The sequence below is a fragment of the Manis pentadactyla genome, chromosome 3 (assembly GCF_030020395.1).
Source record: "Manis pentadactyla isolate mManPen7 chromosome 3, mManPen7.hap1, whole genome shotgun sequence".
In the NCBI taxonomy this organism is placed as follows: domain Eukaryota; kingdom Metazoa; phylum Chordata; class Mammalia; order Pholidota; family Manidae; genus Manis; species Manis pentadactyla.
In genome coordinates this window covers 160,589,181-160,601,466 of record NC_080021.1, presented here as the reverse complement: position 1 = coordinate 160,601,466, position 12,286 = coordinate 160,589,181, and the positions used below count along the sequence as shown (strand labels likewise).

The window sequence follows — 12,286 nt, the reverse complement described above, 5'->3', positions numbered from 1 at the left end:
GTTTATAGTTAACATCAATTGCCCCAGCTGGTAAAATAACCTCTTTGCTTGATGCAGTGGCATGAAGGGCCCCAGATGTCCAGGTGGCAGCCTCAGTTTCCAGTTCAAAGGGATCATTGTATTTCCTGGAAGAAGCAGTCATTCCTTTGGAACTAAATTCTCTAAACAGGGCCCAAAAACTGGAATGAGGGTAATCCCATATTTAACTACATGGCCATGTTTAACATGAGAAAATTGAGCAAGTACTGGGTGGTTGGTGAATGATTCTGGTTGACATACACAGAATGGGTTGTCTTGTCCACTTGATTAACAGGAGTCTCATCTGCAGTTGGTGCTCTTCTGTGAACGTTCACATGGAAAGCTAATTATCTCCTCATTCTGTGCCATTCTAAGACGTCCAGCCACATACCTCTCTCCTTATCACTGATCCTCTGGTGTTGTTATTCAATAATCCATTATCTGCAAACCATTAGCCACTATCTCATAGTTAGTGAGATCTGTATCTCTGGACATCTCTCCTTCCAAATGAACTATTTCAAGTTCTGCCCATTTGGAGGATTTATCTTTCCTACTGTCCTGCAAGGCAATGCCTTGGGATTTGAATGGGGCTATAGTGTTATAGTTCCTTTTGGATTGTGTGAAATACCATGAAGAACCAACTATACATGAAGCCCAGATTCTTTTTTTCCATGAGAATACATGTGGATTGAAGCCAACAAGGTGATACAGAACAACTATGTGGCCCAGAACTCATTCGTGCAACTTGCTGCAGCCTCCAGAAGCTGCTTGAGCCCATCTTCCACTGGATGATGGAATGGATACCACTTCTGCCTGACGGAGTGTTGCTGGGTATGCCCAGCTTTAAAGATTGATGGGGTAGGTAACATCTAATTCATGGTGGGCACACAGATCACATGATCTCTTAATGACTCATTGTAAGATGTTCAGTTTCATAGCCTAGTATCAGTCCAGGAGTTTCTCAAATAGCACATTTTGTTGCAGAAAAGAACATGACTTTGCTTCAAACCCTATGAGTCTGGTCTGTGATTCTCCCATTAGTACTTACCAGAAGCTCCATGTAGCATCTCTGTGTGCCACAGACAGACCACCATTGGGTTTACTGGGTCACGAATACCAAGCATTGAACAGCTTGTATTTTCTCTTTGTCTCCACTCAAAGCTGGCAACCTTATGGGTAAATGAGTTGGAGCAGCCTCCAAAACCCATAGGCCCCAGATACACTGTATGTCTTTTCTTTGGTAGGGGGCTTAAAACAAAATTTTCTTTCACTTTGAAATTGATAGTCCAACATGATACCATTGGAGCCCTAAGAACTTTATTAATATAGTAGATGACTGAACCTTTATGTTGTTTATCTCCCACTCTGGCATATCAAGGCATCAAGTAAACTGACCACAATCTGCTTACCAGGTCCTTTAATCATCATGTCCATGGGAGGGTAAGACAATCAAGGTCCTGGCAGATTAGAGCATGACAAGGGTTGAAGAGCTGACACAGCCCTGTTGTAAGACAGTTAGGTGTCCTGTTTCTGCTGACACATGAAGTAAAGTGCTTCTGGTGGTCTTTACTAATTGGTATTGAGAAAAAATAGTTTTCCCAGGTTAATAGCCACATACCAGTTGCAAGGGCTGAGACGGACTATGGGTATAGTCAGAGTAGGGTGAGGGCCTCCAGAAAAAGCAAGGCAGGATATTTACAGTCAGAGCAATGTAACTACATGCAAGGAAACCCCCTACCAAAACTCTGTGTTAAACATGAAGAACTGGAGTCGTTCTTCAGTGAGATCAGTTGATATTCACCAAATAAAGGAAAGTAGCCCATGTTTTTATTATGCTAATCATTTGTAATCATGTGTAAGATTCACTTTAGCATGCTAAAAGGGACTTAATGTCTCATCAAGGACAAACATCCTAAAATCACTTTTAACAAGTCCACATCCTAAGCCCTTTATCAGTTCCCAAAAATCCTCAACTGCCTATAAATCCTCTAGATAACGCACCACCCAGGCTCTCTTGTCCCCTCCTGGCATGAGCCAGGAGTTCTGTCCTCTCACTGTATCTCTAAATAAAAGCCTCTCCCTGGCTCTCCTATCCTGAGTGTGCTAAGTTTATTCTTTGACTCCGCAAACAAGAACCCCAGCATCAGGGCTACATTAATCTTCTCTAGTAATCAGTAAGAGCAGCTCCAAATGGAATTACTACCTGAATAAATTTTCATAATCCATTATCAATCTATAAAATTATGTCTTCTGTGCAGATCAAGCAGGAGAGTTAAGAGATATGAATCAGACCACTACATCTGGAAAAGTGGAGTAGATATACTTTCCCCTATTCCTCCTGCTAATTACAACTAAAATCCCTGGTTAAAATACATAAACCACCTATCACAAGGGTGGTAAGATAGAGAAAAGAAGGTGGCCGGGCTGGGCACTTTGGGACTTGAAAAATGACCTAGCAGTGAACTTCCTGAGGTTTTTGCCTCCTGTGTACCCAACCGCCATGCAAGAGAAGCCTGCTCTTGATAGCCAACAAAATGGAAAATGGTGACCCTACAGGACAAACCCTTTTGACTAAACTAGTCCTGTTACAGGTAAATACCATAGAAATAGCCACACCCATGGCCTGCATAACTGGGCTGGCCAATCTTGTAGGAAGGAGCCCTGCCTACTTCTGTGCCCTGCACCAGCACAAGCAGAGGCTGCACTCCCCCACTGAGGCTGCAGAGCCTATGCACAACACTAAGTGAATAGCAGCAAAGAGGCAGCATGCCACTCCATCCCAAAGAGGCAGGGACTGTGCACTTAGAGTAGGGTGAGGGCCTCCGGAAAAAGCTAGGAAAGATAATTACAGTCAGAGCAATGTAACAATATGCAAAGAAACCCCCTATAAAACTCCATGTTAAACATTAAGCTCTAGAGTCATTCTTCAGTGAGATCAGTTAATATTCCCCAGATAAAGGAAAGTACCTTAGCATAGCCCATGTTTTTATTATGCTAATCATTTGTAATCATGTGTAAGATTCACTTTAGCATGCTAAAAGCCCAGGCCTATGTGCTGTTTCAACTCCTTCAGACCTGATCAGGTGATTTGCAACCTGGACAATTAATAATGGCAAGCAAGCCCAGCCATAAACAACATAGTAAAAGCAAGAAAGATTTCATCTTAGATTGCCTTTTAAAACCCAGGAAATTAAGAAGTGTGGTTTTAACAAACTATTTAGCAAATAGACAATAACTCAACCCACCATGAGGGCAGGGCAGGCAGTCTTGATTGATATGCTCCCAGACCAGGAAGCTGCTATTCTGGGAAGGAATCTGTTGTTAATTTTGATGAGAAAAGAGACTTAATGTCTCATCAAGGATGAACATTCTAAGACCACTTAACAGGTCCACACCCCTAGCCCTTAATCACATTCCTAAAAATCCTCAAACACCTATAAATCCCCTAGACAATGCACAACTACAGAATATCTTGTCCCCTCCTGGAGTGAGCTAGGAGCTCTGTCCTCTCACTTTATCTCTAAAGAAAGGCCTCTGCCTTGCTCTCCTACCTTGAGTGTTTGCAAAGTTCATTCTTTGACTCCATGAACAAGAATCCCGGCATCACCAACTAGAGATTAGGTAAGAATCAGAGAAAAAAGGGAACTGGAAAATGGGATTCTTTAAATCTGTGTACAAAATCCTGGGTAGACCCTCAAGTGGACCATGCATGACACAACAAACTCAACTGAGTGGACTACTGTCCAGGTTTTAAATTGGCTTCTGGGTAGCACCCAAGTGTGGCAGCCCAGGCTAGCAATGCAAAAGCTTTGAAAACTAATTGACAGTTGAAACACAGAAGTAGGACAGGACATGTATTCTCAACATAAGTAGTTTGACTACCTTATAAAATGGAAAAATTTATAGGAAGCAGAGTCTCATAATATTGAAAATGTCCTGGATACAATGCAAAATTAGTCACCATAACAAGAATGAGGAAAATCATCAACTTGATGAGAGAGATAAAGAGGAATCAAATGAAAATTTTAGAACTGAAAAATACAATAAATAAATAAATAAATAAATAAATGGCTTGACTTGATAAAACAATGGAAAGGACAGGAAACAATTAATGGATATGAAGGTAGAGCACCAACAATGATCCAATCTGAACAACAGAGAGCAAATAGGGGGAAAAAAATGAACAGAGCCTCAGGGTCATGTGAGACCATAACAAACGATCTAACACATCACTGAAGTCCCAGCAGGAGAGGAGAAAAAGAGGGAAAGGCTGAAGAAAGAACGAATATCTGAAAATTCCCCAAATTTGGCAAAAAATACAAACCCAAATCTTTAAGAAGCTAAGTGTCATGGAGTGACTCTGCTTCCCACCCCAAATTCATACCTGAAGCCCTAACCTCCATGTGATTGTATTTGGGGATAGGGCTTTTAGGAGGTAATTAAAGTCAAATGAGATCATAAGGGTGGGGTCCTAAGTTGATAGGATGGGTGGCCTAATACAAAAAGGAAAATCTCCGTCCCTTCCTCCCTCCCTCCCTCTCTAGTTCTTGCTCACTAGCTTTCTCTCACTTTCTCTCCTGTGCACACAGCAAGGAAAGGCCATGTGAGGACATGGGAGGAGGGCATCTATCTGCAAGATGGGAAGAGAGCCCTCTCTAAGAACTGAATTGGCTGGCACCTTGACCTTGGACTTTCCAGGCCCCAGAATTGTAAGAGATAAATTTCTGTTAATCCTACCTGGTCTATGGTATTTCATTATAGCAGCCTAAGCTAAGACACTTAGAAAACTTCAAAACCCAAGTAAATTGATGCAAAGACATATTATAGTCCAACTGCTGAATACTGAAGACAAAGAAAAATGCTAAAGGGAGCAAAAGCAAAATGTCATCTAAGGAAAAAAATTATTTGAATGATAACAGATTTCTCTTCAGAAACCATGGAAACCAGAAAGAAGTGGCACACATTTTCAAGTGCAGAAAGAAAAGAAGTGTTGACCCAGAATCATAACTTGTGAAAGTATCTTTCAGGAATGAAGGAGCAATCAAATAATTCTCAGATGAAGGAAACTAAGAGAATTAGATGCTAGCCTTAAAAAAAAAAGACTAAAGTTAAATCCCTAAACAAAAAGAAAATGGTAAAAGAAATAGGAATATCAGAAAGGAAGAAGGAACAATGGAAGGATCAAAAATACAGGTAACTTCTAATGGCTAGGGTTTCCCTCAATTTTTGTTTGAGACACTATTTCTCCTTCACTTTTGTAAGGTAATTTCATTCTATAGAATTCTATTCTGGTGTTTTTTTGTTTTTATTTTTTTAATAGCTTAAAATTTTCATTCTACTCTCTTATTTGTATACTTTTTTTTATTTTAACAAGAAACCTGCTGTAATTCTTATATTGTTCCTCTATAGGTAAGATATTTTTTTTCCCTTTTGGCTTTTTAGACAAAGATTTTCTCTTTGTCTTTGGTTTTGTGTGGTTTGAATATGATATGCCTAAGTGTTGTTGTTTTATTTCTCTTGATTAGTGTTCTCTGACCTTGCTGGATTGTAGTTTGGTGTCTATTCTAATTCTTAAAAGTTTTCAGTTATTATTACTTGAAAGATTTCTTCTTCTCCTTTCTCTTTTTCTCCTTCAGATATTCCAATTATGCTTATATGGCATCTTTTGTGATTGCCCTACAGTTCTTAGATGTCCAGGTCTTTTTTTTTTTATTCTGTTTTCTTCTTTTACATTTCAATTTAGGCAAGTTCTATTGACCTATGTTCAAACTCACTAATTCTTTCCTCAGCTGTGTCAAGTCTACTCATGATCACTTAGAAGACATGTTTCATTTCTGTTACAGTGTTTTGATTTCTATCATTCCTTTTGATTAATTCTTGGAGTTTCCATCTCTGCTTACATTGGTTATCTGTTCTTAGATATTGTTTACTTTTTCTGTTAAAGCTTTTAACATGTTAATCATAGTTATTTTAAATTCTGTATCCGATTATTTGAACATCTGTATCATAGGTGAGTTTGGTTCTGATGATATGTCTCTTCACACTTTTTTTCTTGACATTTTGTATGCTTTGTAATTTTTTGTTGGAAGTTCAACATAGTGTATTGGGTAATAGGAATGGAATAAATAGTGCTTCAGTGTGAAGACTTATGTTAATTTGGCTAGGGTTGGGCTGTGTTTAATGTTTATTATATCTAAAGGTGCCAGAGGCTGCAAATTCTTCTAACAGTCCTCATGTATGTCTCCCTTATTGCTTCTTGGATTCCCTACATACTCTTCACCAAAAAGAATCTGTCTGTTTATTGGAACCCTGTTTAGGTGGTGGTGTAAAGGGGAGAGGAAATGTTCTCTAATGTTCCAATAAATATTAGTGTCTTGGTGGGCCTGTGTGCTGGGCTGTGAAGTTCCAAATGTTTCTCCAGTGATAAAGTTCCTCCACCCCTCTCCCCACCCCATACTCCTTTCCTGGCTGCAGGGTTCCTAATTTATTCCTTGAAGCACTAAACCCTGTTTTATTGTATTTGTTTTAATTATCCTTTTTCCCATTATGTGAGTCAAGAAGTCTGGAGGTGGCTGGAGTGGTAGGAATTCCTTGCTCAGTTGGGATAAAGCCCTGGTAAAGTTCTTTCCTTTGGAGAGTGGGTGTTTGTTATGAAGGCTCTGGGCATATTTCACAATGGTTACTCATCCCTTTATCCTAGCAGTGCTGTGAGGGGATATTTTTTAGTTCTTTACTCTTACTATGATGGGGCACCTGGAAGTAAAGACCATGAAAGTATGAGAACCCCACTAAGACTGTAGTTCCCAGGAGCTTCTCCCTCTCAAGTCAGTCCATACTCAGCATCCAGCAATTTATCATAATTACCATTACATGTTCCTATCTCCATATAATAGCTCTAATGGCTTCTGCTCTAGGTAAGAAGATCTTGGCTGTGTCCCTTTGGGTGAACCTGTCTCATCAGATTTTAGGGCGGCATTTTGCCCTGCAATGTTGGTTTCTAGATGTGTCCAAAAGTCATAGATTTTCAGTTTGTCCCATTTTTTCTTGTAGGGACAGGAGTGATGTCTTTCATGTGATTTACATGTTAGAACTGAAACCATAAGTCCCAAATATCCATTTGTAATCTAACTTCCACAGTATATCCCATTGTGATTGGTGGACCAGAGTGGTTTGTTTTGGATCTGCAGGGTTTAGCATTATCATAGAACCAGATTCTAGTAAGCCACCCAAAGTCTGGGTATTTTCCTTTCCTAGGTGTATTATTAAGTATATATATGTGTGTGTGTGTGTGTATCAAAAGAGATCTTAAGGAATTGGCTAATGTAATTGTAGAGGATAACAAGTCTAAAATCTGTTCTGGCAGGCTAGCAGGCTGGAGACCCAGAGAAAAGCCAATGCTATAGTTCAAGTACAAAGGCTAGCAGAGGATAGCCAGTTTTGCAGCTTGAATCCAGAGGCTGGCTGCTACAGAATTCCCCCTTAATCTGGGGAGATCATTCTTTTGTTCTATTTTGGCATTCAACTGATTAGATGAGGCCCACTCACTTTTGAAGGGCAGTCTACGATACTCAAAAAGTCCACTCATCCAAATCTCATCCAAAAACATTCTCACAGAAATATCTAGAGTAATGTATGACCACATATCTGGGCACTGCGGCCCAGCCAAATTGATACACTAAATTAACCATCACACTTGGTAAATGGCCACAGGTATCTTTCGGGACTTGCAGTATATACTTATAGCAGGGTCATAAGATCTTTTCTCAAGGAATATTTCTTAAGATTCCTTTCATCTGAAGAATCTCTGGGTCTATGAACCAGCTAAAGTAAGAAAACAGATTGAGAGACTGAGACTCTACATTTGGGTGACATACCAAAATTTGGTTCACCAAAGTAAGATTTCCTAATATTTATTAGTGAGCACCCAAGATCCCTGTGGATCAAGCCTGATCAGTTACCTCTCTGACTCTGCTGTCCATTAAAACAACCTTGCCTGCTTTTCTACTTTCTAGTGCTTCCACTGGCCTCTACCACTCTGAGACTCCATCATTACCATGAAAATCATAGAAAGTGGCATCTTCCACCATCATCTTATAGGTATGGATACAGAAAGTACAGAGCTTTTCAGGAATATTGCTGCTCCTCTTACCACTGGATTTCTCAATGCTTTAGGTGCAGTGATTGTCCTTTGTGCCCTCCTGAGGACACACTGAAAAGGCTGGAGAGTAAATCCATTCCAACATTCCTATCTCATCAAGCCTTTGGATCCTATCTTTTCAATTAGACAAAGAAAGTTCTAGTAGCTTAACCTAATTTAGTGAAGGCCATTGTTGATCTGGTTTTAGTCAACCAACTCAACAAACCCTTAGAGCCACTCCTGCCTCATTGAGCTAATACTGAATCCAGTATCTCTGGTACTACAAACATATCAATAATTTCTATCTTATATTCTTCTTTCTTGGTCTAGAACCCACTCCTACACAGAAGTCTTCTAGTGCCAATAAACGTTAGCATATTTTGTAATTCTTTCCCTTTGTAAGCTTCTCCTTTGGTGTCAGACATTTATCATCCTGGATATGCTGAGATCTCACTGTGGTTGTAGATCTGGAGGTAAAGAAGCATTGGCATACCTTTGCAAGGATAATGGTTTAGTGAAGCCATTACAGGATCTTCAAGCAAGGGATGGCCCACATCCCATAGAGGAGAGGTGGGACCGCTTCAGCTGTCAAGGGGGACTCAGTGGGATTTGGAGTTTCAAGATAATTAAATTCAATGCAGACTACCAACATATTCCCATTCCAAGTCTTAGCGTTTTAATTAATCCCAAACTTTCACATGTGAGACCTAATAAGTCTATAAATTCAACTCGTGTGATAATTTGACAGTTTGTGGGATCAAACATTAGGTCTGATTTATTAACAACTTCTCTCTGCAGCTACAGAAGTTAAGAGATTCTTTTAGAGTGTTGAAGCACTCTAGTTCTCTAAGTTGTCCTTTTATTCTGTAAACTCTCTGGGGTCTTCGGAAGCTGCCAGCTCTCTGCAGTGCTTGTAGGCATCATTCCCATCAGAAGGTCTAGCAAAGACCTGCCTTTAATAGGCACTTTATTCCTCCCTGATAATTGAAGTACCTGTATGCATTTCATGCCTAAGACTATCATGATCTCATTTTCCACTACTGGTAACGTTATCATTGACTTCAAACAGACCCAGGTCAGACAGCTAATCCCAGATTCTTTTCTTTGGGGTCAGTTTCCTAAAGCCACTTTTGGCCTCAATTACATTCTCTGTTAAGGTTTATCTAGGAAAACAAATAAAACATTCAAAGTATTTCAAGCAGAGGAGGATTAAAATGTTAGGAGTTGGTGCATATAAAACCATTGGCAAGGTTGGAAGAGTAAAAGACAGGGTAGATAGACTACCACTAACTTCAGGCCAACCACTGAAGCTTTAGTCCAGAACAGTGAAAAATTCCTGCTGCCTCCTAGACTGGAAAACCACAGGACATTTCCATTGAGGGACACAGCTGCCCTGCTGTACCAATGTGGGTGGTAGGTAAGGAACAATTTCATGTCTGCTGCCACCCACGTATCTGTCTGCTGCTGTCAAGAAAACGAGAAAATGGTTTCTGCTTTTATTCCATGTTGTAGTTATCACACAAGTGTGTCTTGCTGACAGACGATTAATAATGTCCAGAACCCTGAAGCCAAAGGAATCTGAAAATTATAGTTCTCTGGCTTCTAGTCCCTGTGATATGGAGAAAGAGACTAGACAGGAATGGGGGATAAATGCATCTAATGGCATCTAGCACTGAGGATATCCCCAAACTTTTACGAAGGCTGTAATTTCAATTCTAAATAGACAAAAAGCTGTTCAGACATTTAACCCAGCCCTTCTAGTTCACCATCTGCCCCACCTGCCTTACACATTTTGCCTACTTCTTTGTTTTATACTTTTTTGCCTTTGTTCCTGGTCTCTGTATCTGTCAGCTACAGAACCCAGAGTTGCAGAGGATAACTGAAGGAGGAAGCCTAGGGGAGGAGAAAGAGGACAAATTCTATTTTCCTCTAGTCTAAGTACAAGTCATGTTCTGATGACTTCAGAGGGACTCTCTGCCCCTCTCTTTTAATATTAGGAGGATAATTAGAAGTTTGAAAGTTCAGGCTTTATAAAAATCTCAAGAGACAGCTAGGGAGCTTAGATTTACAAAATACACAGGTCTAAATAATTTTCCAGCCGGATAATAGTTCAAAATGTATATATACCTTAGATGTGGCAGTGCTTTCAATGTGTAATTTCTTTTCAGTCCCATCCAGCTCTGTTAGATGAGAAAACTGAAGCTTCGAGGTTGAATAATTTGCCTACGAGACTAAAACTTTAAAAGCACTCCCATCTGCCCATATCGTTTTCCACAAGATATGACAGACAAAGATACCCTAAAATTAATGAATGGAGATTCACCAACTCTTGAGTCTGGCCTTCCGGTCAGAATCATCCTCCGTCTCAGCTGAGTCCCGGAGGCACTTCGCTCGCAGCTGTCCACCTGGATCCCGCGCCAGTGCGGTCCCAGACTGGCACCGGCCCGGTGGAGTAGAAGTAACTGAGGCGGAGCAGAAGTAACAGGATGGCAGGTTCGGGGCCGCTGGCCTCCGCCGAGGGCAGAGACGGGGGAGGGGCAGGGGTGAGGTCTGCCCCGTCCCTCCGTCCACTCCCATTGGCCGAGCGTTTGCTGGCCTCATCCCACCGCCCGCCCCCAGGGCGACGCTTAAAGTGTGCGAAGCAGGTGCCTCGCGTGGAGCAACAACTTTGTGCGCGCGTCCGGGCTGAGCGCGGCGCCCATTCCTTGCCCGTGAGCATCCATCCATCCGGTCAGACGTCCAGCAAGAAGGGGCTCCAGGTCGGGGGCAGCCACCACCCGGGGATTGCTACTAGGAGAGGGGCCGAGAGCGCGGCTGACCCTCGGTGGCCGCGACCATGCAGGCGTGCGCCAGGGCCTGGGGGCTGCGTGTAGGATGCCGAGTCGGAGGCGCGGGGTCGCGCTGGGCGCCGCGGGGCCGTGGCAGCAGTAGCGGCGGCGGGGACAGCAGCGGGGCTGGGGACTCGCGCCTGCTCGAGCGCCTCCTGCCCAGACACGACGACTTCGCGCGGAGGCACATCGGCCCCGGGGACAAAGACCAGAGGGAGATGCTGCAGGCCTTGGGGCTGGCGGTAAGGACCCCACTCGACCCTCCGGGGCCTCGCTGAGCCCGGAGCTCTGCTTCTCTCCCCTCGGGACCCGCACCCTGCCTGGGCCGGGGCCCTAGCGAGTAAGCGAACCCCACTCGGTCCCCGGGCCCCAGGCTTCTTCCACCCGCTTACCTTCCCCTCCTGCCCTCTCTTCGCGCCTCAAAACCGTATGCTTTTCAACCCAGTCACCTTGCTGATGATCCCTAACTTAGCCAGAGGAGCACCTCCTGGTTTATCCCATTATCCCTGGTCGCCAACCAAACTCCCGACCGAAGTCGCCGAGTCACTACCGCGCTTCATTATTTTCTTTCTTCCAGGTGGTTTTGGTGTGCTTCAAGTGGTTCTCTTTTTAAAAAGAAACCCTGATTAGGAGGTTCCCCCAAGCCTTTGTAGATACAAAACACAGAGGGGACGCTCTTAATTTAAAAGCACTTTCCCCTGCCTTTAGTGTTCACGGACTTGTATTTTGATTTTAGAGCATTGATGAACTGATCGAGAAGACGGTCCCCATCAGCATCCGCTTGAAAAGACCCTTGAGAATGGAAGACCCTGTTTGTAAGTGGACGGGAGGACCCCCTCAGCCCCCGCTTGCTCTGGCCTATTTGTCTTGTGGTCTCTGAAAGTTCAGCTCTGCGTTAGGATTGCTCAGGACTGGGAATGTTTTTTAAAATTAAACACCGGCAGGTGCCCCAAGGGGAGGAGCGGGTGGAATAGTTCCCGGAGCAGTCAGTTCTGTACCCAAGGATGGAGTCTATGCAGCAGCACCTTTCTAAGGCCTTCATCTCAGAGTTCTGAGAGCCTCAGCCAACTTCCCGGAGGGAGGCAGTGCATGAACAGGTGCGGAGGATCCCCCACTTTCCAGGCACCCGTCCTGGGCTACCATTCTCACATCCTTTGGTTTGAGAGGTGTCATTACCTCTTTGTAGACCAGGATAAAGACTCAGAAGGGGAAAAGGAATTGCTTAGGGTGACCTAATATCTGGTCTTCTGACAATAGCTTCAAATTTTTCTCTTACCTCACATTCAAGTTTTATTATTTACAC

At 42.7% G+C, this 12,286-nt stretch overlaps 1 protein-coding gene across 2 annotated transcripts in view; it reads left to right on the top strand.

Moving 5' to 3' along the window:
* The first annotated feature begins 10,795 nt into the window (after positions 1–10,795).
* Positions 10,796–12,286, top strand: part of GLDC (glycine decarboxylase) — a 79,851-nt gene continuing 78,360 nt past the window's right edge. Inside the window, exons 1-2 of one of the 2 annotated variants that reach the window (XM_036878855.2) lie at positions 10,796–11,225; positions 11,720–11,798. In XM_036878855.2, coding sequence (XP_036734750.2) covers positions 10,992–11,225; positions 11,720–11,798 — 313 coding nt within the window. In that variant the 5' untranslated portion in view covers positions 10,796–10,991. The remainder of the gene's footprint in view (positions 11,226–11,719; positions 11,799–12,286) is intronic. The other variant, XM_036878854.2, reaches the window with a different exon arrangement.